This window comes from Rhinopithecus bieti, unplaced genomic scaffold, assembly GCF_001698545.2.
Source record: "Rhinopithecus bieti isolate Rb0 unplaced genomic scaffold, ASM169854v2 scaffold_16773, whole genome shotgun sequence".
NCBI lineage: Eukaryota > Metazoa > Chordata > Mammalia > Primates > Cercopithecidae > Rhinopithecus > Rhinopithecus bieti.
Genome location: NW_016808848.1, coordinates 1,454,686 through 1,482,595, shown reverse-complemented (window position 1 = coordinate 1,482,595; position 27,910 = coordinate 1,454,686). Strand labels below are relative to the sequence as shown.

The window sequence follows — 27,910 nt, the reverse complement described above, 5'->3', positions numbered from 1 at the left end:
GGCCAACATGGTGAAACCCCATCTCTACTAAAAATACAAAAATTAGCCAAGCGTAGTGGAGGGTGCCTGTAATCCCAGCTGCTCGGGAGGCTGAGGTAGGAGAATTGCTTGAACTCAGGAGACGGAGTTTGCAGCGAGCTGACATGGTGCCGCCACTGCACTCCAGCCTGAGCGACAGAGTGAGACTCTGTCTCAAAAAGAAAGAATCTTTTGTGTGTGTATGCATATCCTTTCTCTTTTTTATTCAAGTGATAGCCCGATATACACACTGTTCTTCACTTGGCTTTTTTTTTTTTCTTACTATAACTTGTATCTGTTGCATAAAATACTTCATAAATCTTTTAACGGTTGTAGGATATTTCACTTTTTAATGTACCATGATTTCTGTAGTCTCCTGTTGGTGGACATTTAGGTTATTTTCAGTCTTTTGCTATTATAAACAATGTTTCAGTGAATATCTTTGTGTGTATGTCTTTGTGTACACGTGCAGATATATTTATGGGGGATATAAATTTTTAGAAATGGCATTGCTGGGTTGAAGGTTCTAAACAGTTTTAATTTTGATAGATTTAGTCAAATTACCTTTCAAAGAGATTATACTCTCCCAAAGAGATTATACCAGTTAACCTCTTTGTCAACGATGTTTGAGACTGAATCTCGACTTGCATCTTGATGATACACAGTACATTATCAAAACTGTTGATATCTGCCGCTCCAGTAGGTAAAATGTTATTTCATTGCTTTAATTTGCGTTCTAATAACTATGAAGGTGACTGAGCATCTCATGTTTGTAAAAGCCTAAATGTAGATTTTCATTTTTATCTTTAGAAGACGCCAAAAGACTCATGTACCCATGTTACAGGTATGGACTGCTGATAAACCACATCCACAAGAAGAGGTAAATTGATTTCAATCTCTTGTGGTACAAACTCAGTCAGCTCTTGAATAGATTCTTATCTCTGTAAGATACTTAGACCATTCCATTTTACCCCTTGGCTATGTTTCTGCATTTCATGATAGCGCCTTTTCATAGCTCTAGGTGTACGGTAGATTTTTAATAGATGATAGAATGTAATTGAAATATTCCCTTGTTCTTTGGGATGCCAGCTATTACAGAGTTGACATATACTTATGTAAATGCTCAATTTGAAAAATGTAAAAACAAACAGTTCCAAACAGACTTTATAAGTAAAATAAAACAAAACTTAGCACCTTTTTTGTACCGTCTTACAAGTTAGCTTACTTTTGTATCCTGTATTTTAAAGGGTAGTGATATTTTCATTTTGTCTAGTCAAAATGTTAATTATATTAATGATTAAAAATTAATCTGTCTTTAGTATTTAGATTGCCTGTGGGCCCAGATTCAGAAATTGAAAAAGGATCGCTGGCAGGAACGGCACATCCTAAGACCTTATCTTGCCTTTGACAGCATCCTGTGTGAAGCACTGCAGCACAATCTGCCTCCTTTTACACCACCTCCTCACACTGAAGATTCGGTGTACCCAATGCCAAGGGTCATCTTCAGAATGTTTGATTACACAGATGATCCCGAGGTAGGTGACCTACTAAACGTCCTAGATACGACCTGTGTTGCATTGTGCGTGTGGGTTAATCCCGCTCGAATTATGCCTGTGGTGTGTTTTAATTTTGAGTTGTTTTTTGTCTAAGAAGGTCAATAGCAATGAAGTTAACTTTTTAATTCAGTGAATGATACCACTTCATTATGCAAGAAATTATATTTGGCATGTGTAAATAGATTAGAGAGACATGCACAGTTTGCAGGCTAAGAGTGTGGGTTTTGAATTTTGAGAGCTACATTGGGTTGTGTTTTAATCTTGGTTTAGTCAAATACTAGCTGTGTGAATTTGGGAAAGTTGTTTACTTCCCTGTGCTTTCGTTTTCTGAAGGTAATATTAATAGTATATATCTCATGTTATGAGGATTAAATTATTATTAACATGTAAAATGCATAGAACAAGAACAGTGTCTGTCACATGATGAATGCTCAGTCATTCTGGCCATTTTTCTTTCTTTTTTTTTTTTCTTCTTTTCGAAATGGGGTCTCACTCTGTTGCCCAGGCTAGAGGGCAAAGGTGAGATCTAAGCTCACTGCAACCTCCGCGTCCTGTGCTCAAGTGATCCTCCCACTTCAGCCTCCTGAGTAGCTGGGACCACAGGCATGTGTCACCTAGCCTGGCAAATTTTTTGTATAGTTAGGGTTTCACCATGTTGCCCTGGCTGGTCTCGAACTCCTGGGCTCAAGCAATTCGCCCGCCTCATTTTCCCAAAGTGCTGGGCTTACAGGCATGAGCCACTGCACTTGGCCATAATTATACTTAATAAAGTTATTTCTCAAGAAAACCACCTAGTTTTAGATATGGTCCCTCTTTCTTTAGGCAACACAGCTTGTCTTGTGATTATTCGTATTGTATGATTATTTGAAAACAAATATTTAAAGTATTTTAATTAAAAGTTCCAAAGATTAGTCTAAGCTGACTTTATCGTTTTTGATATACATATTCTTTATTTCAAAGTCAAGTTTCCTGGCAGCCATGGTACTATTAAAATTGTATATTGTACAATTAAGAAAACTTACAATTTTCATTGTGGGTGCTATCCTGTGTATTGTTAAGATGCTCAGTGGTATCCCTGACCTCTACCCTCTAAATGCCAATAGCACTCTCCCTGCCTCAGTTTTGACAACCAAAAATATCTCCAGAGAGTGCAATAGGTCCCCATGAGGGCAAAATTAACCCCAGTTGAAAACTATTGCCATAAAAATTAATATTACCACCTAAAGTCAAATTTGAGTTTCTTTCTCCTATTGTCTCTTTTCTGTCCTCTGGTAAAGTGCTTATGACCAGTAGGAATTTAGTATATATGCAATCTATTTCAGAATAAAAATTTGTCAGTCAGTTACATATACAAAATTATCAACTGCCCTCTGCTATATTCCATATGTAACCAAATACTTTAGTCAAAATTTTGTAATGATCTACTTAGATATATTTAACTGAAAATCTGGTTTACATTTAAGACTGCTAATGTTTGTGATCAGATTTTTTTTTTTTTTTTTTTTTTTTTTTGTGCCAGGGAAACTAGATGGGACCTCAAATTTTTTTCTCCTGTATTTATTTTAATGCGTATCACCTTCTGTAAGGTGCATGTCCATCCCTTGCTAAGAAGGTATAAATATATAAATATACTCTCAAAATTGAACAGGATTTTGTTTTGTTCTTTGTTCTGGCCTCTTACAAGTTGTTTATTAAAAAACATTAGAAATTGTAAAAAAAGATTAAAATCATCCAAAAGTCATTATTAAAGGTCTGTTTTGTGTTTTTTGAACCTGTTTGCTGTGAATATGCTTAAGAATGAAATAATGCCATATGGGGAATATATTTTTTTTTTTTTTGAGACGGAGTCTCGCTCTGTCGCCCGGGCTGGAGTGCAGTGGCCAGTTCTCAGCTCACTGCAAGCTCCACCTCCCAGGTTTATGCCATTCTCCTGCCTCAGCCTCCGAGTAGCTGGGACTACAGGCGCCCGCCACCTCGCCCGGCTAGTTTTTTGTATTTTTTAGTAGAGACGGGGTTTCACCGTGTTAGCCAGGATGGTCTTGATCTCCTGACCTCGTAATCCGCCCATCTCGGCCTCCCAAAGTACTGGGACTACAGGCTTGAGCCACCACGCCCGGCCGGGAATATGTTTTAAGCTTAGACGATATATTATGGGTATCTTTCAATTCATACATGATTTTTTATGGCTATGTGGTATTTGAATAGAATTTTCTGTCTCCATAGTTACTAATGGAAATAATTCACTCCCTTGGTTTAAAATATAAACTCTGTAAGGCTTGTATTATCCAAAGTTATTTAGTTTCATATAATAATTGGTGTGTAAAGTAGGCAGTGGTTGTATGGTTAGGTATGAGATGTAGTAGAAGAAGCACTATAGCTGATACTCTGGGGTATAAGTGAATATGGCAATGGAATTTACTGAAATATAGAGCTTTAACACTTCAGAACTTTTATCCCCACCACCCAGTATAGTGCCTGGAACATTATAGTCTCTCCAATATTTGTTGAATAAGTGAAAGAAATCTGTGTTCTAGGCCTGTAGTGTACACATTTGATTTTCTTTCCAGGGTCCTGTCATGCCAGGGAGTCATTCAGTGGAAAGATTTGTAATAGAAGAGAATCTTCACTGCATCATTAAGTCCCACTGGAAGGAAAGGAAGACTTGGTAAGATTCTTTCCATAGTACTTTTAGAAGGGAGAGAAAGCAGCAATTTTGATGATTCAGTAAGAGCAAAATGTATGTTGAGAGTGTAAGAAAATTTTATCCTCCTGACTCTCTGTCTCACTAAAATCAATTTCTAAAAACACTTGCATTACTTTCTTGAGGCTCTTCACCCTTATATAGTACTTTTCAAGGTGCTTTATAGTAATAAGCCTATGATGCCAGTCTTTTTGGTGTGGGTATTTAGCATATGCTATGGAGAGCTTGAATGGCAAGTTATTTTGGGTTTGGATATCAGTGGTTTTGCTCTGTTTTCAAAACACCCAAACTTTGGAGTTTTTTTTTTTTTTAAATAAAATTTTCTTAAACTTTGGAAAGTTTGGTTTAGATTTTAAAGTGGAAATGAGTATAGTATTTTGAGAGTGATCTACTCTATTAAAACTTCTTTAGGTTAGTACATCTGAATATGCTTCCTTAGTATTATTACCTAGACTCCTTTTGATCTTTCAAGAAATTTTGGATGCATTAAAGATTTTCCTTGTGGTAGACAGAATAATTTATGCCATAGTTAAATGAAGTAACTGAAATCTAGGACATTTCAAAGAAGATTTTTCTTTGCTTATATCTAAACACATTGCTTTTGAAACTGCTTATTTGACTTTTCATGTGTCTTCGTATACTTATTAAACTTAAATTACACTTTTTATAGTGCTGCACAGTTAGTGAGCTATCCAGGGAAGAACAAGATCCCCTTGAACTACCACATAGTTGAGGTATGCATTCCATGTGGAGCTTGTTTCTGAATTTCAGAATCTTTCTGTTGCCTTTAAAGTATAATCTACTCTTGGCTTATGTATTTATTTATTTATTTATTTATTGCTACTTGTCTGGCATTCAAAATTAACAGAGAAGCGAGGAAATTGCTGTCAGTTTTGGTGCTCTATTAGCCATGTTAGGAAAGAGAAAAAAGGAGATTGAAACCAGTAGCCAAATGGAATTTTGAGTTGCCTATAAGCTATTTATATAGTATGTCTTCATTCATGGATCGTTGTTGTAAATAATGTAAGTTACTTCTAGCTCTGGTAATACATTATCCACTTAACAGATATGTAAGTGGCTTAAATACTTTAAAATACCATTTTAGATAAATAATACATCTTTAGTTGTGTTTATCTGGCCTCTCAGTACTAGCATAAACTTGGTTAGTGTATTATTTCCTGTAACACCAAGTATAGATGAATCATCATTTATACTTAGAAATCTAAAGAGCCAAGCAGTTTAGAAATAGAGTAGCAACACTTTTGACTTCATATTGACTCATACAAAAGGTTGATGTTAGTATACAGTTGAATACATTATAGAGATGTATATCAAAAAAAACAGTGTTCATTTGACATGTGAGTCAAACTGTTAACTGCATTTTTTTTTTTTTTTTTTGAGACGGTGTCTTGCTCTGTTGCCTAGGCTGGAGTGCAGTGGTGTGATCTTGGCTCACTGCAGCCTCTGCTGCCTGGGTTCAAGTGATTCTTCTGCCTCAGCCTCCCGAGTAGCTGGGACTACAGGCGCACACCACCACGCCCGGCTAATTTCTGTATTTTTAGTAGAGACAGGGTTTCACCATATTGGCCAGGCTGGTCTTGAACTCCTGACCTTGTGATCTGCCCGCTTGGGCTCCCAAGGTGCTGGGATTACAGGCGTGAGCCACTGTGCCCATCCCACTGCATTATTTCTTTATATTAAAGTATTCATGGACCAGGCTCTGGCCCATACCTATATTTCCAGCAATGTGGGGGGCTAAGGCAGGCTGATAGCTTGAGCTCAGGAGTTCGAGACCAGCCTGGGCAACATGGCAAAATCCTGTCTCCACTAAAAATACAGAAAAAAGAAAGAGAGCTAGTTATGGTGGCATGCACCTGTAGTCCCAGCTACTTGGGAGGTTGAGGTGGGAGGATCACTTGAGCCTAGGAGGTCAAGGCTGCAGTGAGCCGAAGTTGTGCCTCTGCACTCCAGCCTGGGTAATAGAGTGAGACTCCGTCTGAAAATAAATAAATAGTATTCATGAAAGAGACAGCATAGATAGGATGTATTAAGAGTCTTATCGTCTACTGACTGATGCTGGATGGGCCTGATAGGATGTGTTAAGATACACATTTTATTAATGTTGCACTTTTGTGCTTTTTTTAAAAAAGTGCTGTGTGTTTCCTATCTTTATAAAACTTAAGTGTACTTAATGCTGTGAACTTGGCTCAGTGACATGTCTGAAATGGAAAATGTCATTTTTAAATCTGCATAATGTATAGAAATTCATCAGACCGAAGTGTAGAAGTGTGAGAGATGGGTAAGAGTAAAGGATGCAGACTAGGGCTTTAGAATTCTAGGCAGGTGGTCCACCAGTTATACAGAGAGAGTGGGAAGGAAGTTTCCGAATAAGAGGCATGGCAAAGAAGTCTTGGACTGCCGGAAAGATCTGGGCATCTATTTCAAGTAACAGTGTGGAATGACTTGATTTTCTTGTTTACTGGATTCAAGCAGTTCTCCTGCCTCAGCCTCTCAAGTTGCTGGGACTATAGGTGCCCACCACCACACCCGGCTAATTTTTGTATTTTTTGTAGAGACAGGGTTTCACCGTGTTGGCCAGGCTGGTCTCGAACTCCTGACCTCAAGTAATCTGCCTGCCTCAGCCTCCCGAAGTGCTGGGATTACAGGCATGAGCCACTGCGCCCAGCCTAAGAGTTCTTGTTACTTATAGTAACCCAGAAGACAGAGGTTGCACTGAGCTGAGGTCGTGTCACTGCACTCCAGCCTAGGCAACAGAGCAAGACTCCATCTCAAAAAAAAACAAAAAATCCTTTTAGATTCTGGGGACAGTAAACAAGAAAAAAGCTGTACATCCTGACTCAACTGTGATGCTTTCAAAGTTGGAATTTAATTGCTTAGTTTTCTGGGAGGAATGTAGATCAAATAAGCATTAGTGTGGTATGTTTTTATTTGATTGAATTATAGAGAGAAGAAATTTTCCTTACAGTTTTCAATTTTAGATTTTGTGTTTGAAAGAGCATAATTTTAAATATTAAAAGTAATTCCATTTTCATTATGAATGCCATGATAGAGCTCAGATTTAGAATGTTAAGGTCTTTCTAATAGAAGTGCAAAGATAGCAGTTGGATTGAATTATGACTCATGATTCTTTTGTAGGTGATCTTTGCAGAGCTGTTTCAACTTCCAGCACCCCCTCACATTGATGTGATGTACACAACACTCCTCATTGAACTGTGCAAACTTCAACCTGGCTCTCTACCCCAAGTTGTATCCTTTCCTTTGTTTTTAAACTTAATCTTTTTGGCCGGGTCTTAGAAGATTATTAAATATTTCTGCTTGTGGGTTTAAATTTTGTAGGTAAAAAATGTGGCTTTTGAAGTGTGTTGTGTGTGTGTGTATTACATGTGTGTATTTTTATGTCTGTAAATACATATGTACCTCTAAATATGTAGATATACGCTTCACTGTTTGGGTCAGGAAGTTCAAAAATAGACAACAATGAAATTTGTTGCCTAGATTGGGTTTTCCTCTCACAAAAGATTTCTCTGAAGCATGTGATGCTTGCTGTTTGATACAGCATTTTACCCACAGTAGGACTTCTTTCAGAGTTGGAATTAATCTTCTCAAACCCTGCCACTGATTTATTAGCTAGGTTTCTATGATATTGTAAATCCTTTGTTGTCATTCAGCAATGTTCCAAGGAGTGGATTCCATCTCAAAAAACCACTGTCTTTGCTCATCCATTGAAAGCAGCTTTTTATTTTTTAAAGTTTTATTATGGGATTGCAGCAATTAATAATAATGGAACAGCTTGCTTTATTGTAAGAATTACCAGTATGTGACACAGACGTGAAGCAAGCATATGCCATTGGAAAAATGGTGCCAGTAGACTTGCTTGTTGCAGGGTTACCACAAACCTTGTTTGTTTAAAAAAAAAAAAATGCAATTTCTGCTAAGCACAATGAAGCAATGTATGCCTGTGCGTATGGAGGAGCATGGGGAAATCTGGGAGGCGATGAAAATATTATCTTGATTTCATGAGTGTGTAGAGGTCAGATTAATTATACATCACTGATATTTCAAAGCTGTAAAAAAAAAATCAAAAACAAGATCGATTGTATTAGAATATGTTCAACATTATTAATCATTATAAAGACTTGAAATGTTTTATTTCTATTCTTGTCTATTACAACTTATTTGGGATAAAAGTGGAGAATAGTTTTCCTTATCTTAAATTCACAGCTTGCACAGGCAACTGAAATGCTATACATGCGTTTGGACACAATGAACACTACCTGTGTAGACAGGTACAGTAATTGCTTTACTGCTGAGCTGAGTTAGCAGCTTTTACTTCCTATACTTCATAAAGGAATTTGATAAAGACATTTTTAAGAATTTCCATGTTTAGTTTTTTTTCTTGCCTCCCAAAATAACCTTTGTACAATAACCAGACTCATACTTGTTTAATGTAACATTACGTTTTTTGATGTCCATGCTATGGTTTTCTTTAATTTCATTCTCTAGTCAAGTATCAAAGACTATACTTTGGCTCTGCCATCTATAAAATGTTCTATCTGCAATTTCTTTTTTTTATTTGAGATAGGGTCTTGCTCTGTCACCCAGGCTGGAGTGCCGTGAGATGAGCATAACTCATTATAACGTTGAACTTGTGGGCTCAAGCAATCTGCCTGCCTTAGCCTCCATCCTGGGTAGCTGGGATTACAGGCATGAGCCAGTGTACTTGTCCTATAATTTCATCTTTTTTTTTTTCTTCAGTTTCATCATCGTTTATATGAGGAAAATAATATGTACCTTGGAAGTTGTGAGAATTAAATAATAAACATGTTAGGTGCCCACACAAAACAGATACTAGAATTGTATCTGTCATTGACCTAAAAAGGATAAAGAGAGTTGGTAGAAGATACAGCTGCATGTAGGGGAATATGCTTTTCATTAACTCTGTAAAATCGGGTTTTATCTATCTGTTTGAAGGCTTATGTAAGTTTCTGTTCTAAATCCCAGCCATTCTTCCTTTTTCTCTCCCCACCACCCCTTCTCTACATAGGTTTATCAATTGGTTTTCTCATCATCTAAGTAACTTCCAGTTCCGTTGGAGCTGGGAAGATTGGTAAGTGATGGTGTGTTTTATCCTACTTTTCTGTAGTCAAAAAACTGCTAATTTTTAAAACTGTAACATAAAAGTGACTGAAATATTTAATTTCTTGGAAACTATTTGTAGTTAAGTATAAATAGTTACAAGTGCAATTATAACTTAAAACTTGTAAGTTGTTATAAGTTCACAGATAATTATAGTACAAATGAGTGTAAGTGCAGATGATACATAAGAATTGATAAAACTACATTTCCTCCTCAGGTCAGATTGTCTTAGTCAAGATCCTGAAAGTCCCAAACCAAAGTTTGTAAGAGAAGTTCTAGAAAAATGTATGAGGTAAGTTTTTTGTGTTTTCTCCTTTGTTTAGGTCTTTTAACTTCTTCGGGAGGATTTCTTTCTCTTCTCTGCACTTGTGATATGTGTTCAGAATATTGGATTCAAAATCTACTTACTCATCTTCTATCCCATTTTTAATCAAGATTTAGGCTAAAATAATTAGGCAACCATGCCATACAGATTCCATGTGAATTTAAGCCGGTAAGTTCTTTTAAAGATGTTACAGGCTGGGCACAGTGGCTCACCCCTGTAATCCAGCACTTTGGGAGGCCAAGGCGGGTGGATCACATGATGTCAGGAGTTCAGACCAGCATGGCCAACATGAGTCTCTACTAAAAATATAAAAATTAGGTGTGGTGGCACATACCTGTAATCCCAGCTACTTGGGAGGCTGAGGCGGGAGAGTTGCTTGAGCCAAGATTGCGCCTTTGCACTGCAGCCTGGCCGACAGAGCGATACTCTTATCTCAAAAAAATTAAAAAAAAGGATGTTATGTATGAAATGAATTCAGATTTATAGAAAAGTTGGCACAACAGTACCAAGAATTCTGTATCCTGTTCACCTAGATTCCGTAGCTATTAACATTTTTATCATGTTCGCTCTCATGCTCACTCCCTTTTCCTCTCTCTCTAGAGACCCGTTACGTTGGTTTTCCTTTGAGAATCAGCTGCATACCCAGCTGATGTAACAGCCCATTATCCTTTAATGTTCCATTACATATCTTCCCCAAACAAAACCACTCTCCTACCTAGCAAGCATACAGCCTTCTAGATCAGGAAATTAGCTCTGGTACAATCCTACCACATAATTCACAAGTGCTGCTGAAATTTTGCCAGCCATCCCAACGTCTGTATTTCCTGTCTAGTCTGTAATGTTTTATTTTTTTTTTTTGGAGACAGAGTTTCACTCTGTCACCCAGGCTGGAGTGCAGTGGCGTGATCTCCGCTCACTGCAAGCTCCTCCTCCCAGGTTCACGCCATTCTCCTGCCTTAGCTTCCCAAGTAGCTGGGACTAAAGGCGCCCGCCACCATGCCTGGTTAATTTTTTGTAGTTTTAGTAGAGATGGAGTTTCACCGTGTTAGCCAGGATGGTCTCAATCTCCTGACCTCGTGATCCACCCACCTGAGCCGCCCAAAGTGCTGGGATTACAGGTGTGAGCCACTGCGCCCGGCCTGGTCTGGAATCTTATCCAGGTATATGTGTAGTGTTGAGTTGTCGTTCTCTCAGATTCCTTCAATCTTGAACACTTATTTTTCTGTCTTTGTGTTTTTACCAGTTTGAAAGAGTCTAGACCTTACTTGGATTGCTCTGATATTTCTCATGAGCAAATTGAAATTGTTAATGCTTAAATTGTTGATGCTCTTGGGGTGTCACATCTAGAGGCACGTGATTCCCACCCCTGGTGATGTTAATCTTGATCCACCTGGTCATGGCAATATCTGCCAGCTTTCTCTACCTTAACCTTACCATTTTTCTCTTTAGTAGAATTGGTCAGTATTTTGTGGGAGATATTCTGAAGTTTTACTCTTACTCTGTTCTTCATCAGATCTCCATCCTGCTTTTAGCAGCTACCAGTAAGATGGTTGCCAATTGATGATTTTCTCATTCCATTATTTTTTCTACATTTATTAATGGGCCTTCTGTAAGAGCTGTCCTTTCTCCCCCATTTATTTATTCCTTTATTTATATATCAGTAGGGACTAATTAATTTATATTTCATTCGATGGGTTATAAACTATGAGGATCATTTATTTTGATGCCCAAATTGTCCCTGATGTGTACATGAGGAGTCCTGGTAAGCTCCATATATTTTGTTTGGTTTTGTTTTTGTCTTTGTTTTTAATGTCCCCCGCCATTCATTGAGCATTTCCTTATTTTCTAGAATAACATGTTTAGGATCATCTTGCATATTTCTCCTAAATACCATATTCCATTAGTAAAGGACTAATGGAATATGGTATTTAGGAGCCAAGATCTGGGCACTTGATGTGCTCATTGCCATTGGGGTGTCATTGGTTCTAAGCCTCTTGGTGGGCACACATCCATCCATCCATAACTATTTTTAAGTCCACCTGTGTGTATATATGCCTCAATTTCCAACTCAGTACCTTATTTCTACACTTATTCTCTACCATGGTTTGTAAATACCTTCTCAGGCAGTAAGAAACTTGGCTCCCATTATCCTCAATATTTATTTATTTGATACAATGTAGCCAGTCTCCAAAGTGTACGGACTGTCATCTTCACCACACCCCATCATCATCCCACATCCTTGGCCACCAGGCTCATGAGCTCACTCACCCATACCTCAGTTGCAAGCCAGTAAGTTCCGCAGTATGCCTGAGATTTGGTGTGCTGCCTTAGACAAAAACTCAAAGGATTTTTTTTTCCTTTTACTCTTGGTTGTCAGCTGAGTTCAAGTTGTTGGAGATTGTGACTTTCCGGGTAAGTTGGGTGTTACTGAAGAATGGAACTGATAAAAGATATTTTCTGAGGCTGTTATTTGTATTGTAGGTTGTCTTACCATCAGCGTATATTAGATATTGTTCCTCCTACCTTCTCAGCTCTATGTCCTGCAAACCCAACCTGCATTTACAAGTATGGAGATGAAAGTAGCAGTAAGTAATGAAACAAATTTCTCTGTCTTTAAAAGGTACCAGTTCAAGTATATTTAAATTAGTTGTTTAAAGTGGAGAAATTGAACTTTTTCTTTTCTTGGGGTTTATATTTCCTGTATTTGAAGGGTGGTCTAGCATTAGCCACGTTTTATTTGCCCTATCATCATTTTGAGGATTTGGTTGTGATAAAATTAATTAATACTGGCATATCTTTTCTTTCTCTTTTGAATGTGTTAAGTATAGCAAGATGAATTTATAGTTAGAACTTACTAAACTGAAAATGTGTATTTGTCATGGTGATAGAGATTACTTGAATTAATTATCTTGTTCAGGTGTGGTATTGAGAACATAGATGTCCATATTCTGTGGCAGTATGCCTTTAAAAGTAAATTCTTAATTATGATTTTCTTACCTTTTGGTCACATAATTTCTGAAATCGCACCATAAATCAGGGAGTGTAATTTGATGTGCCATTTTGCTCTTTGCACAGTATTTACACTTAATGTAGGTAGAGTATTATACATTGTTGATCACTGGTAGAGTTAGGTGTGGAGTTTTTTCCAACTTATCGTTTGCAGATTACACTTAACACAGCCCCTCCACGATCCTTCCATTTCATGTTGTGTAGAGGTTCTTCACATCTCACAACTTTCTGCTGTTCCTTGCTTTTCATACTGTACGCCTGTTTCTCCACCTCTGTCTCTGACTGTACCTGTTTCTCTTGAAATAAACTGTGTTGGTCCTGGTACATTTGCTATTTCATTATGTCAACTCTGAAAAATAGATATGATTATCAAAACCACAATGAGGAAATGGCTTCCAAGAGGTCAAACTAGAATGAGATTGCTTCTGAGTGGTGGAGCCCAAATTCAGGCGTAGGTGCACTGCTGAGTGGCTGTGCTCTTAGCCACTGTGCTTTTTGGCAGATCAAAGGTTCATGCAGCACTTAGAAGTGCCAGGTTTTGAGTTTTGTCTTGTACTCGTTCCAAGAATGATAAAGTACAGTCTTTGCTGTCAGAAAGCTCAGACTTTTGTTGAAGATTAAGCTTTCTTTTTTCCCCATAGGAATAACTCAGCCTAACATTCAAGGCCTTCATAACCATTGTTCCTACTTTGTTATTTTTCACTTCTCCCCACATGGGCCTCTACTTCTGCCAGGTCCATGTCCTTTTTTATTTTTTCCATACTCTTTGTTCTTGGCTTTGCTATTATCCCAGTCTGGAAAGCTCTTTCTAGCTCCACTTCCTTTTCTCCTTCTAGATTCTAGCCCAAGCTAGAAGGAGAAAGCTCAATAGCTGTAAATACTTTTTAACCTTTAGCAAGCCAGTTTTCTATTGCTCCCTGGCTGTGTCTAATGTGAATATCTTGGTTCCCCAGCTGGAATGTAGACTGGTGACAGGGGATTCTGTTCTTCTTTGCCTTCTTTCTTTTAGAGAAAAAGCTCACAGCAGGTGTAATATGACCATCCTCACGTGACTGTTGTAATTTACTTCATTCATTCTAGTAACTCCTACTCTATGACAGGATTGCCTTTTTTGTTACCTCTTTGTCTGCCTTACATTAAAAGCAGATTTCTTGTTGCTCTGGTGATGCCTTACAGTGTATACTAGCACAAATTTTTACAATAAGGACTTAACTGATACCAATAGTAAATACAAGGAGTCCTATCACATGAGCATCTGACTTACATAGATTCAAGCTTGTGGACTCAGCAAAAAAGAAAAGTACAAAAACAAAAACCTCTCTAAACTTGGCAGCCATTACCTTGTTGAGGCTCAGACTTCGTTTCCATGGTCCCAAGGAAAGAAAGAGGAAATGGGTGTTGGCAAAATGAAAGAGAAGTACGTTGGTTCTGGGCTTTTGAGCCCGGGAGAGTTGAGGGCACTAAAAGACAGTTTAACTTTGTCCACTCTTCTCCTTACCATTCATCTTGAGGATGATCAGCACCTTGTACTCAAAATTTTACTTAGCTAAGTGTCCTTAAGGAATTGTTGAAATGAGAATTGTCCCTTTTAGGTGAAAACCATTAACCTATTAGAAAAGCTTACACATGTGGTACTTTTATACAGATTAAATATTGACCTTGGGATAAAGAGCATCCTATTTTGAAAGGAAGAATTTAAAAAATTTTTTTCTCAGTTATTTAACTATTCGTTAGAATAGTCTTGAAACCTGATCTGTCATTTCCCTTACCCCCAATTATGTGTTTAGATTCTCTTCCTGGACATTCTGTTGCCCTCTGTTTAGCAGTTGCCTTTAAAAGTAAGGCAACCAATGATGAAATCTTCAGCATTCTGAAAGATGTACCAAATCCTAACCAGGATGATGATGACGGTAAGTAGAATTCAGTATTTCTTGAGTGGAACTATGTATAGGCCAAGTTAAAGCATAAACATAACTCTGGCAACATGATGCGCTTAAAGTAATATATCTGTATCTGTTTGACCTGTTCAGACTGTTGGTTGTTCTTAGCATCCCAGGTGTTTTCCCCTTATATAAAAAGAGATCCTAACATTTCTGTGATAATACCTTCCTTAAGAATATAAACTTCATCGTAAATACAAAGTGAAATATGTTACCACACAAGGATTTTTAACCCCTGCTTTCACCATAGGTTCCTGAATAGAAAGAACTTGGTGTGTTATAAAGTTCGACATTTTCTCCAAGTCAAGCTATTAGAATAATAATGCTTAACATTTACTCAGTTATATACCATGTAATTCCAACCAGAATCCTAGGTGTTTTTCTGGGCAAGAGTGGGAAAATTGACAAAATAATTTATACAGTTCCCTGAATCAATAAATGGATATGCACATAGAAAAACTACTTCATCAAAATAAGATATTAGTGGCCTTTGGATATTTATTACTGGGATTTTGTTTGGATATCTCTAAGAAACTTGTGTTATGATATTAGAGAAAATGAGTTTAGAAAGCATAAGCCAAAATGATGGCATTAAATTTAGACATTGTCAGACATCTTAAGACATAAGCTTGTGTTAAGGGTTTGCTGGGTTTTTTTGTTTTTTGGGGGTTTTTTTGGTATTAATACAATAGAGACTATGAATAAGGAAACCTGTGTGATTTTTTTTTTTTTCAAGGAATGGATGATAGAATTAAGACAGTCACATAAAACTAAGAATTAAAATTACATGTGGTTTCATATTTGCAGTGTTTGAAATCAGTGACGGTCTTTTATTGTTTATTAGAACTAAAAAACATTACACAAATGTCTGTATATAGATGTGAGCATACCATCTATTTAGCATTTGAAGTAAGGCACCAAGGAATTGCTGTACTTACATTTTTCTATTTTACTATAAAATATTTTTCAGATGAAGGATTCAGTTTTAACCCATTGAAAATAGAAGTCTTCGTACAGACTCTGCTACACTTGGCAGCCAAATCATTCAGCCACTCCTTCAGTGCTCTTGCAAAGTATGTATGAGTACAGAGCCTTTCTTGAAGGTTTGGAACTTTGCTTCATGAACGCCAGTGGTATAGTAATTTTTACCTAAGATTGTTGAATATGAAGATCTTAATAATGTATAATTGGATACAGTGGGTTTGGGTTTGTGGTAGCTAAAATCCATATCCTAAGGTTTCCATCAGTCTGTTTGTACAGTTGGCATATGTACATGGTAAGCGCTTTTTTTATATAGACATTTAAAGTAGTGAAAAACGTAGATTTTTAGGACAGTCATATGTAGTTGGAAGTTCCTACGCTAAGTATCTTTGCAAAACAATGTAGGAAGAAATTAGAATCACCTACATTGTTGGGAGCCACCCAAAGGTTGACATCTAAAGACAGATATTTTTAACTTGTTAGACAGGGTCCAAAGGAAGAAAGAGCACATAGATTTTCCTCCAACCCAGCAGAGAAACTGAACATCTCACCCCATCTCTGCTTCCAAGGCTTTATGTTACTTGCAGGGTTCCCACAGAAGATGCAGTTTGAATATTCCACTGTGTTTGAAGACAGTTCCTTAGTCCTTACCTATTCTTGTACTGTAGCCCTGGGCTAACGGTAGTATATTGTAAATGTCTTGAGATTTTGTGACAGCTTCCTTAAAAACTATGAATCTCTAATCACACTTTTTGCATCCTTAATGGTTAATACTTACAGTTGTTTTGCATTTGTGTATTACATTATAAATTGAGTAACATTGAAAAGGCTTTGGAAACACTAAAATGTTTAACGAATAAGTGTATATGATATTTTTTTCCCACCATTATCAAAAGGTTTCATGAAGTCTTCAAAACCCTAGCTGAAAGTGATGAAGGGAAGTTACATGTGCTAAGAGTTATGTTTGAGGTGTGGAGGAACCATCCACAGGTAAAAATTATTTAATTAGACATGTTGAAGCTCTGATTATATAGGTATAAAAATAAGGCCGTTAATTGCTGTTGTTTTGTTTGTAAAACATGAAATTTGACTCTGCCTAGATAATGGTTTTTAGATCTAATTCTTTCAGTGCTATGAGAGTAATGATGTTTGATTCATTCTTGAAAGAGCAAGCATTATTATGATTTGGTTTTGAACTATAATATCTCAACATATTTTAAATGTTCAGCAAGAGGTTTATCTAGTCTATCCAATTTCTAAATACAAGCTCCAGATTTCTCAAACCTTGATATATATTGTGTATTATAAAGAAACATTTAAATAAATTTCATAAAACAGTTGAGTTTTTAATGATAAAACATTGTTTTACATTTATCTTCTGGGGTTCATCAAAATTATGTATTTTTTTGAATAGGTATTAGTATCTGAAATTTAAATTTTTTTTTTTTTTTGGGAGACAGAGTCTCACTCTGTCACCCAGGCTGGAGTGCAGTGGCGTGATCTTGGCTCACTGCAACCTCTGCCTCCTGGGTTCAAGTGATTGCCCTGCCTCAGCCTCCCGAGTAGCTGGGATTACAGGCGTCCACCACCACATCTGGCTAATTTTTGTATTTTTAGTAGAGATGGGGTTTCACCATGTTGGCCAGGCTGGTCTTGAATTCCTGACCTCAGGTGACCTACCTGCCTCGGCCTCCCAAAGTGCTGGATTACAGGTGTGAGCCACCGTGCCTGGCCAGTTTTTTCAAATATTAACTGTTACTATTCAGAGTTTTTGTTTAGTCAACCTGTTTCTTGTAGTGCTAGAGCAAAGCAAAGGGGAGAATAAATCTTAAGACCTAATGATCAGGCCAGGCGCGGTGGCTCTTACCGGTAATCCTAGTGCTTTGGGAGGCTGAGGTGAGTGGATCACTTGAAGCCAGGTGTTTGAGACCAGCCTAGGCCACAGAGTGAAACCCTGTCTATACTAAAATTACAAAAATTAGCCAGGCATGGTGGTGCACACCTGTAATCTCAGCTACTCACGAGGTTGAGGCAGGAGAATTGCTTGAACCTAGGAGGTGGAGGTTGCAGTGAGCCGAGATCGTGCCACTCCACTCCAGCCTGGGTGACAGAACAAGACTCTGTCTCCAAAAAAAAAGACCTAATGGTCAAATTGATCAATCAGTTCTACAGCCATCAAAACTAAATTTTATAGCCCTCCTATTTTACTTTTATGGCAGCAGTGTCGTGGCACATATACATGTGTATGTGTGTGTGTGATTTACTTGAATAATTCTTCTCTGTAGATGATTGCTGTACTAGTGGATAAGATGATTCGTACACAAATAGTTGATTGTGCTGCAGTAGCAAATTGGATCTTCTCTTCAGAACTGTCTCGTGACTTTACCAGGTAATATGAATTATTTTATGAAACTTGTGTTCTCTAAGAATTGATATATGTGTGGTCTCTTATACATAAGCTTCAAATTCTGGTCCAAACCAGGTTGATATTAATATACTATGGTCCAATCTGGTAGGATTGGACATGGCAAAAATTCCTAGACAGTGGAAACATACACAGCCTGTCAGGTTGCAGCATCTCTTAGCAGGGACTCTCTTAAGTTGAATCAAGACTAAGCTAGTGAAGTAGAAATCCTGTTGAAGGATCCAGACTGTTGGGAGAGAAAACTAGCAAGAGCCAGCTATGTGCAGAGTCTCAGCTGGTCTAGATGGAATCAGGAAGGGTTCCAGCTTCAGTGGGGATGGCACCTGGAATGCATACCAGGAAGTAGGAGAAACCAAAGTCAAAGTAGATTAAATCATGGAGGGATCTGGGAAAGCTTGGTGATTACCAAGACACCTGAGGGATGGGGGAAAAGGGGTTGTCACCACAGTCATAATCTTAGGCTTAATGCAGAAGACCATTCTGCACTCATTCCCCCTAAAGGAAAGAGTTTTTGCTGTTTGGTTCTTATTTGTGAAGTTCACAGACTTTACAGTTGATAGGACCAGGACAGCAGGAGTTGACACAAAGCAGGAAACTAAAGCAAATTACTTGTAAAAACATAAAAATCCATCACAACCTTTAACTTTTCCACTGTATCTGTTATTGCCAGAGGACACTGATCTGAAATATACTGAATCGTTAGGGTGATAAGGTGTGATCTAAGGTTGTCATACCAGCCAGGTTGGCCTTCACAAATAAAGACAACAGAAGGACTTTTTCAGATTTGTAAACTCCAGAAAACTTAACCACCTGAGTATGTTTTAACCGTTGTCCTGAGTGATTTACATTTTCAGTTCATTTTATCCTTACCACATCACCATAGAGGAGGTTCCACTATTGTCACATTTTACAGAATAGGGAAGTGTCACAGAGTGCTTTAGCCTGCCCAAAGTCACACAACTAAGCACAGAGCCAGCATTCAAACCAGGCATTCTGGAATCGGTGTAGTGCTCATCAACTCCGTCTGTTCTTTAACACCTAGCTCAAATATTTGTAACTCTGCAAACGTTTCCCTGACTACAGTCCACCCCCTCCAGAGTTAAAGTGCTCTGCTCTTTTGTCCTATTTCCTAACATGCTAGACTTGGAGTTTTATGAACAGATTGTTTTATTATCTTCCACTTAAACTATTATTTGGGTCAAAATTTGTAGAAGGAAGTACAGTTGACCCTTGAACAACATCGGGGTTAGAGATACCGACTTCCCCCCACCTACCCCACCCCACACAGTCAAAATCTGCATGGAACTTTTAACTGCATGGAAAATTTAACTAGTAGCCTGTTGACCAGAAGCCTTAGTGATAACGTAGTCGATTAACACATATTTGTGTTGTATGTGTTAATATCCTGTATTCTTACAATAAAATGAGAGGAAACATTATTCATGAAGTGAGAGTGGATCATCATAAAGGTGTTCATCTTCATTATCTTCACATTGAGTAGGCTGAGGAAGAGGAGGCGTTGGTCTTGTTGTCTCAGGTGGAAGAAAACCCATGTGTAAATGGACCTGCACAGTTCGGACCTGTATTGTTTAAGAGCCAACTGTACTATTCTGTGCTGGGTTAGGAGACCTAGTTTATAGACACAAAAGTAACTAAGAAGTTACTTTAAAAAAAGAAAAGAAAAGAAACACTTATGCAACAAACATGTTAAAGCACCTACAAAGTGATCTTAGTATGTATTTGCTAGTAAGAAAGCTGACTTACAATTATCTCATTCTTAGAGCCTATCAGTTGATACCTGTTATCAACTAATGAGTTTTTTAAAGGTTCCAAGAGAATAATTGCCTGAGTGTGTGCTAAAGTGTAAATAGTGTAAACCATGTGCAATCAGTCTCAGGTCACCATTTTGAGAAAATTTCTACACATAGTGTTTACATTTAGGAGAGGAAAATGTATTTCCATTTTAATGTTAGTGTCCATCATAGTTTGCCATTTCAATTCAGTGAGTATGTACCTCTAGTAAGGGATGGAAATAAGAAAAATGACTACACAGTACTGCCCCCAGGGGACTCACCTGAATCTAATGGGTGTGAAGATAGATATTTGCACAATTTACAATAAAAGACCAATTCATAAGTATTGCTGGAGAAATATGACTAATTCAGCCCAGAGGACAGAAGGCTGTATCAGCTGTTAAGAATGAATAGATTATAAAGGTTGAAAGGTTTTATTTTCTATAACCATAGCTTGACATAAAATAACCAAATGCCATATTTCTTTAAGATTGTTCGTTTGGGAAATCTTGCACTCTACAATTCGTAAGATGAATAAACATGTCCTGAAGATCCAGAAAGAGCTGGAAGAAGCTAAAGAGAAACTTGCTAGGCAACACAAACGGGTAAGTTTTGTGTAAACTTGTAAATAGTTAAAGAAAATATACCAGAAACTCTGGAGAGGATTCAGAGTTCATTATCTTGATGGTATTTCATTTTTTTCTGAGCCCAAATTAATGCAGAGCTGTTTGCAGAAGCAGAAGAGGAGGAAGGAGCAGGTAGTGTGTTGTGTGCTGTTACACTGCATGATGAACCAGTTCAGGAAGCCACAAACTTCACTTTCCATAGTTCACCATCTCTGGGTCAGCCTCATGTTTGCACAAGGGAAGTAGCAGAAGGGAAGAGGACACTTGTATTTCTGTAGGAGTCTCTGGGGGAAGAGGGAGAAGACTATAGATACTTAACACTTTCCCCATACTGTGAGGAGGAATGGGGCAGTCATTCCCAAGTTAACATAATACTTCTCCTAGTATTAATTTAGTATTGTAGCCATTTTGGAGGGAAGCAGTGAGTGACTTAACATGATACTCTTCCTTATGAAAGTATTTTCCAGTGTTACGTGTATTTATATAAACACAGACCTAAAATCTGTAAGGTAAATAGTGTCATCTCATTTTGTAGATGTTATAAAGTGAGACACAGAGAAGTTAAGTAGCATAGCTAGTAGGTTGCATAGCTGGTACATGACCAGATCTAGGTTCTGACACAAGTCTATCAGACTCCAGAGACTTTCTCTCATGCCACACTGTTTCTAGAAATGTGCTGTCCAACACAGTAGCTCCTAGCTGCATGTGACTATTTTAGTTTAGTTAAAATTAAATACAATTTAAAATTCAGTTCTTTGGTCACAAAACCGTATTTCAGGTGCTCAGTAGTAACGTGTGGTTGCCGTCCTAACAGGCCGCACATATTTATATAACATTGGCCCCATTGAAGAAAGGTCTGTTAGGTAGTAGTGCTCTAGAACCTTACCTTTGAGTGGTGTTAGGAAAGGACAGTCATGTACCCATGTGTCTAGAACATAAAGCAGACCTCATAAATGGGCTGTGTTTATAGAGAGAAAAGCAAGATTCTGTGAAATCCGAGAGCAGGGTTCTGATAATTTTGCTTAAAGCGGAGAGGAGATCAGTAGCTGGGGCCTTAGCAGTTAAGTATTACCTCAAAGAATTACCAGGCTTTCTAGAGTCAGTGATGCCACTTCTTGCTGAAAGTACCTTGGTATGTAACACCTAGAGCCACGTTCTGGCTCTGCCACTTTCTGGCTGGGTGATGCTGGGAAAGTCATCTAACCTCTCAGCCGGTTCCTTTCTCTGTCAAATGGAAATAAACCATGCCTTGTTTTTCTTTTCCTTTAAAAAAAAATCAAAATTCTATAAACTCTTCAGAGTGAGCTGGAGGGGGGAATTATTAAAGCTTTACGGGAGTGTATTGAGCCCATCATTGCCAGCAGAAAGTCTTAAATGGCCCCCTTTGAATTATTATATGTTGGCTGTAGCCATTTCTAAATTATAAGAAGAATGAGCAGGCTTGGCCCGTAGGACTTGCTCAGTTTTTCTATATGGCCCATGAGGAGATTAATGATTAGCAAGCTGTCTCCCTATTGTTACTGCTCAAATGGTCAAATAGTAATAAATTGTAGCCAAGTCCCCCATGTTGTTACCAAGACAAGTGCCACTAAATTTCCCTGGCCTAGATAAGAACCCATGGTATTTCTGAGTGAGAAGACAGTGTCTCTGAACCACAACAGGACTTTGAGGTATATGTGTGTGGGTGGCAGAGTGGGGGCTACTTTCACTGTAGAAAATAAGTCTTAACATTTGGCCAGACACAATAAAATGCTTCCCCTGGAGGAGATTTAACACACTAGAATCTAAATGGTATTTTCCTTTTGTTCCTTTGCCTTCTGTAGCGAAGTGATGACGACGACAGAAGCAGTGACAGGAAAGATGGGGTTCTTGAGGAACAAATAGAAAGACTTCAGGAAAAAGTGGAATCTGCTCAGAGTGAACAAAAGAATCTTTTCCTCGTCATATTTCAGGTATCTTGGCTTGGGACATGTATACATAAAAGGAAATAATACGTTTCTTTAGTTTTAGTTTTAAAATGTTATTTTCATTGTAAAAGGAAATCACATTTATAGAAGAGATTAAAATAAAAAAATTTAGGAAGGAAATAAAAGTTCACTACTCAGAGGCAACCATGTATGTTTCTGAGTTTCTCTGCTGTTTACTTAGTATTCTTGCATGAGCATTTCTCCATGCTTGAAAAAAAATTGTGGGTTGCTTTTGTTATATATGTCTCGTTTAATTATTCCTCATTGCTGATCATTTTCCTTCCATGAACATTTTAATACAGATTCCTGTTAACATTTCTGATTATTTCATTAGAATAGATGCCAGGAAGTAATATTACTAGGATAAGTAATTTAAGATCATTAAAGGTCTTTATGTATTGCCAGGAAGGATGTACCAACTCATGTTATTACCAGTCTGTCTTTCTAGGTTGACTTAATGAATAATGAAAGTTAGGCACACACACCACAAAGACAGGGTAGAACAAGCAATACTTTGGGGTTTCTTTGTCATGAATTTTTTTCTGAAGTATAAGATTCTATCTCTAGTACTACTTTAACTTCTCCCTTTCCAGCGGTTTATCATGATCTTGACTGAGCACTTAGTACGATGCGAAACTGATGGGACCAGTGTATTAACACCGTGGTATAAGAACTGTATAGAGAGGCTACAGCAGATCTTCCTACAGGTATGTGGGGAACTTTGATTAGATAATAAACAATACTATTCTCAGCCACAAAGATTTTTCATTAAAAAAAAAACCTTGTCAAATTTGTTAGGAGGCTATATAGTACCTGTTAGACCCTTCAGCTTATGTCCATTTGCTGCTACCATTGCTCATCAGAATATTTAGGCTTAAACTGATTCTATACCACTTAGATTCCTAATCGCAACCCCCTCCACACACCCCCGCCCCACCTGTTTTTTTGAGATGGCGTCTCACTCTGTTGCCCAGGCTGGAGTGCAGTGACACGACCTCAGCTTACGGCAACCTCCACCTCCTAGGTTTAAGCGATTCTCCTGCCTCAGCCTCCCACATTGCTGGGATTACAGGCGTCCGTCACCACTCCCAGCTAATTTTTGTATTTTTAGTAGGGACAGGGTTTCACCATGTTGGCCAGGCTAGTCTCAAACTCCTGACCTCAGGCGATCTGCCTCCACCTCCCAAAGTGCTGCTGGGATTACAGGCATGAGTCATGGTGCCCAGTCTCCTAATTACCATTTTCTGTGCTGGGGATCCTAGCTGTAATATGAAATGTAGAGGACAAAAATATCAAGAGGACAGTAATTGGATTTATAAGTCCCTAAAAAATCCAAGGTTCAGGTGGTAAACTACACAGAATCAAGGTAAGCTCCCAAGGGTCTCTCTGCAAAAGCAAAATGCCAGCACCTATTCTCACCTAGATTTAAGTTAAAGGTATATAGGAGAGTGGAGCTAATTCAGTGTGTCTTCAGACACTACTCCCCTAAATCTTCATTTGTTCATTCTAGAAGAATGATTAATGTAGAAGTCACTGTAAGTTCAATTATTTGAGCCTCCAAATAGGAATTCCCTGATTTTAGTTACTGCCAGTTTTAAAAGCTTTAACAGTCTCTAGTCCTACAGGAATCTCTGAGTGTTTTCAAGGCTTATAGAGGAACACATAGAAAAATTTCATTTTCTCTTCATCTTCCGGTCAGTCCTTGTCTGGCTTCTTTTTAAAAAGTCATAATGTATTATGCCCTGATTGGGGAGTGAGCCAGCTGAACCTAGTGTGTAATAGTACTAGCAGCAAGCAGGCATTGCTGCCAGTGCCTTGAATCATGAATTCTATTTACATGAAGTTGGTAAGAACTGGATTTTTTAAAAAGCTATTGAGCATTCCTTTTTTTCATCCCCCCCCCCCCCTTTTTTTTTTTTTAAATGTTAGGGACTTTTAGGGGTCCATTATTCCTATCAGCACTTTATTTTCCCCTTCCTTTTTTCATCATTCTGCAGCATGGGTGGGCTGCTGAAGGAAATGTTCAACAAGATTATTTATATGCTTTTTCCTGACCTAACTACCCCCTTTTCTGTGTCCCTAGCATCACCAGATAATCCAGCAGTACATGGTGACCCTGGAGAACCTCCTCTTCACTGCTGAATTAGACCCTCATATCTTGGCCGTGTTCCAGCAGTTCTGTGCCCTGCAGGCCTAAGGGTCGTTTTTTCGTCATGTCAAGTTTTTTTTTAATATCTTAAAATAATTTGTCTTATTTTTTGATGGTTTGAATGCTTGCTTTCTTGTAGTATCTTTTCACTTCTTAAAGGAAACAAAGGGGGAAGAGGACAATGGATAGCATGGCATTACTTTTAATTGCCCTGAAAAGCAAATACTTCCTAATGGCAGTAATGTGACGATGACCATGATGTATTATATATGTGACAGATACAACTTCTCTGTGATCAGTTTGGTATTTTTTTCTCCTTAAGGCACAAAATAATTGGTTTGAGGTATGTGAAACACTAGAGGTCAACCTTACATAGTATATAGAACTGATGGGTTTACCCAGCTACCCAGTAGCATAACTTTTCACAGCTCGGGGATAACATGGCTGAAATAAAACTAAAAGTATGGTTTTTAAACTTTGGCATTTCATGATTTATCATCTCTACTCTAAAACTGGTTGTTTCTTACTGAAGGTGTTCTCCATTTGAAATTTTCTCTTCAAAGTATTTTTAAGTAGTATCTTAAGACACGACTTGTTAGTAATAAAAGTGTTACTAGTTGGAAGAGTAGTTCTCAAATTTGTCTTAATGTAAATCACCTGGGAATCTTTCAAGTTATTTTGAGGGTGGAACGCAGACATCCTCGGTAATCCTTCAAGTTTCCCCAGGTGATTCCAGGTTTGGTCACCATTATCTTAGAGCATCTACTCACTTCCTCTAGCCTCTGGGTTATTTGTCCAAGGTCTTGTAGTGAGTTACAGAATACTAAAGTGGATGTAGAAGTGGTCAGATTGACTGAAACCATACCCTGAATTAGATGTGAGTTTAGATTTTGTTTATGTGGATCCTGATCCAAAAAACTACGAAGTCCTGAGCTTGTTTCATGTATGGTGTTGATGCTGAAATGACAGCTGTTTGTAAAATAATACGCAAGTATGAGGAATTGTCTGACATTCCAAATTTAGAGGATTTTTAGACTTTTTTCATTAAACCTTAGAAAAAAATTACCAGTAATCCTACAACTACTGGTAGTGTTGTTGTGCATTTGCACAAAATAGGTATAATTTTTTCTTATTACATCCCAAGTTGATGCATTAAGCGTTTTGCATATTTTGATATATTTTCACTTTGGTTTACCATACATTGAGTGGCTACAGAATGTGGTCCACTTAATAGACGGGAATTCCTAGGATTTTTAAATACCATACTATTTAAGACAAAATACAAAATATTCAGAAAAATCCAGGTTGCGTGGTGGGTTAGTAGAGGACTAAAACCAGGTTCTTGGCTAAATATTCTCATTTATACTGTTTCTCCTTCCCATTGCTTAAGCACAGCACAAATTATGTAATTATATATAATTACAGTTGACCCCTGAACAACATGGGTTTGAACTGTGTGGGTCCCCTTACACATGGGTTTTCTTCCACCCTTGAGATGGCAAGACCAGCCCCTTGTCTTCCTCAGCCTGCTCGACATGAAGATGATGAGGATGAAGACCTTTATGATGATCCACTTCTACTTATTAAATAGTAAATATATTTTTTCTTACGATTTTATTTTTTCTGTATTTTCATAAGAATATAGCATATGGGCTGGGCGCAGTGGCTCATGCTTGTAATCCCAGCACTTTGGGAGGCTGAGGTGGGCGGATTACAAGTTCAGGAGATCCAGACCATCCTGGCTAACACGGTGAAACCCTGTCTCTACTAAAAAATACAAAAAAATTAGCCAGGCGTGGTGGCATGTGTCTGTAGTCCCAGCTACTTGGGAGGCTGAGACAGGAGAATCGCTTGAACCTGGGAGGTGGAAGTTGCAGTGAGCCAAGCTGCACTCCAGCCTGGGCGACAGAGCAAGACTGTCTCAAAAAAAAAAAGAAAAAAATATAGCATATAACATACAAAATGAGTTAATAAACTGTTATTGCTAAGTCTCCAGTCAGCAGTGGGCTATTGGTGGTTAAATTTTGGGGGAGTCAAAAGTTATACGCAAATTTTTGTGCGGGGTGTCGGCGTTGCTAACCCCATGTTGTTCAAAGGTCAACTGTAGTTTAAAATGACTCCTGTGTCAAAAAACCAAAGGATAACCTTTAAGGGATTGGTAACTTTGACTCGAAACTGCTTTGTAATCTTTTCACAATGTACTGAAAAGTGTGGCTAGTTATGTTTGATCCACATTCTAGAGAAATTTGTAGGTTTTAATTTCTTTTCTCTTGGTCCTCTCTTCATGTATAATGGTTGCTTTTAACAGCTGTTCACTGATGTGATCCTGCTCTGTCCCAGTCTAGCAGCTTAAGTGTATGGAAAAACTGAACTAGGAATTGAGTTTTGAAGAAATAAAGGTATGTAAGAGCAAACATTCGACAGTTGCTGTCCCCACTAATGAAGTTCATACAGACAAAAGATGGCATGTCACTGTACATCATACCTTGCAATAAACACTCTGTTAAATTGTGTTGGTGCAATTTAACATGCTTTTGTCAAAGTAAACATACTGTTTTCCTAATTTATAATTACACTTGAAAATGAAAGAGGAGGAAGGGGCCTTGCCAACCTGTGTAGAGCAGATTTAGCTGTTAGTGATGTCTGGATACCAGGATTGTCTTAAACTGATAAGGGTGTAAAGGGTGAATAGAAGCATCCCTTAACCACACAGATCTATTTTCTGTAATATAGTGGCCTTGATAATAACATGCTCTGTAACTAGTGGTTATTACGTGCCAGGTGCTATAGGTTCACCCTATTAACTACTTCAGACAATCCTTTGAGAGATGATTATGCCCTCTTAACAGATTAAAAACAGGCTTTTGGAATAATTTACCCAGGGTCCACAGCTAGTAAGTGGAATCTGAACCTAGATCCACTTGGTCCAAGAGCTCCTTTCCCCCCCACAATGCTCTTGCAACAACCTGAACCCCTAGTTATTCTGTTGTCATCAAGCTGAAAGCTTTTTTCCCCAGACGCATCTTGCTGCCCATTCAGAATCAGTTTTTACTGAGCTGTAATATTTAGCATAGCACATATTAATCGAGTGTGAAGGTGTTTAAAAAAATCAAACTTGAAAAATACATAAACATTTCTGTGTAGTCTCAATTATTTGGACATGACTTTTTTTGACTTAGCCTTTCTCTAAGCATCTCCGCTAGAGGAAAAAACAAATGTTTAAACTTCTTATTCTATTTGTAGGATAAAATGTCATGTCAAAC

The 27,910-nt window shown here is 38.0% G+C and overlaps 1 protein-coding gene across 2 annotated transcripts in view; it reads left to right on the top strand.

The window, feature by feature from the left end:
- NCBP1 (nuclear cap binding protein subunit 1) overlaps positions 1-27,159 on the top strand; it is a 40,596-nt gene extending 13,437 nt beyond the window's left edge. The window contains exons 7-23 of one of the 2 annotated variants that reach the window (XM_017887559.1): positions 829-898; positions 1,338-1,553; positions 4,142-4,239; positions 4,946-5,009; positions 7,432-7,542; positions 8,518-8,582; positions 9,341-9,403; positions 9,650-9,724; positions 12,239-12,342; positions 14,554-14,676; positions 15,677-15,779; positions 16,584-16,677; positions 17,973-18,076; positions 20,396-20,510; positions 22,355-22,483; positions 23,092-23,205; positions 24,582-27,159. In XM_017887559.1, coding sequence (XP_017743048.1) covers positions 829-898; positions 1,338-1,553; positions 4,142-4,239; positions 4,946-5,009; positions 7,432-7,542; positions 8,518-8,582; positions 9,341-9,403; positions 9,650-9,724; positions 12,239-12,342; positions 14,554-14,676; positions 15,677-15,779; positions 16,584-16,677; positions 17,973-18,076; positions 20,396-20,510; positions 22,355-22,483; positions 23,092-23,205; positions 24,582-24,695 — 1,762 coding nt within the window. In that variant the 3' untranslated portion in view covers positions 24,696-27,159. The remainder of the gene's footprint in view (positions 1-828; positions 899-1,337; positions 1,554-4,141; positions 4,240-4,945; positions 5,010-7,431; positions 7,543-8,517; positions 8,583-9,340; positions 9,404-9,649; positions 9,725-12,238; positions 12,343-14,553; positions 14,677-15,676; positions 15,780-16,583; positions 16,678-17,972; positions 18,077-20,395; positions 20,511-22,354; positions 22,484-23,091; positions 23,206-24,581) is intronic. The other variant, XM_017887560.1, reaches the window with a different exon arrangement.
- The last annotated feature ends 751 nt before the right edge of the window (positions 27,160-27,910 follow it).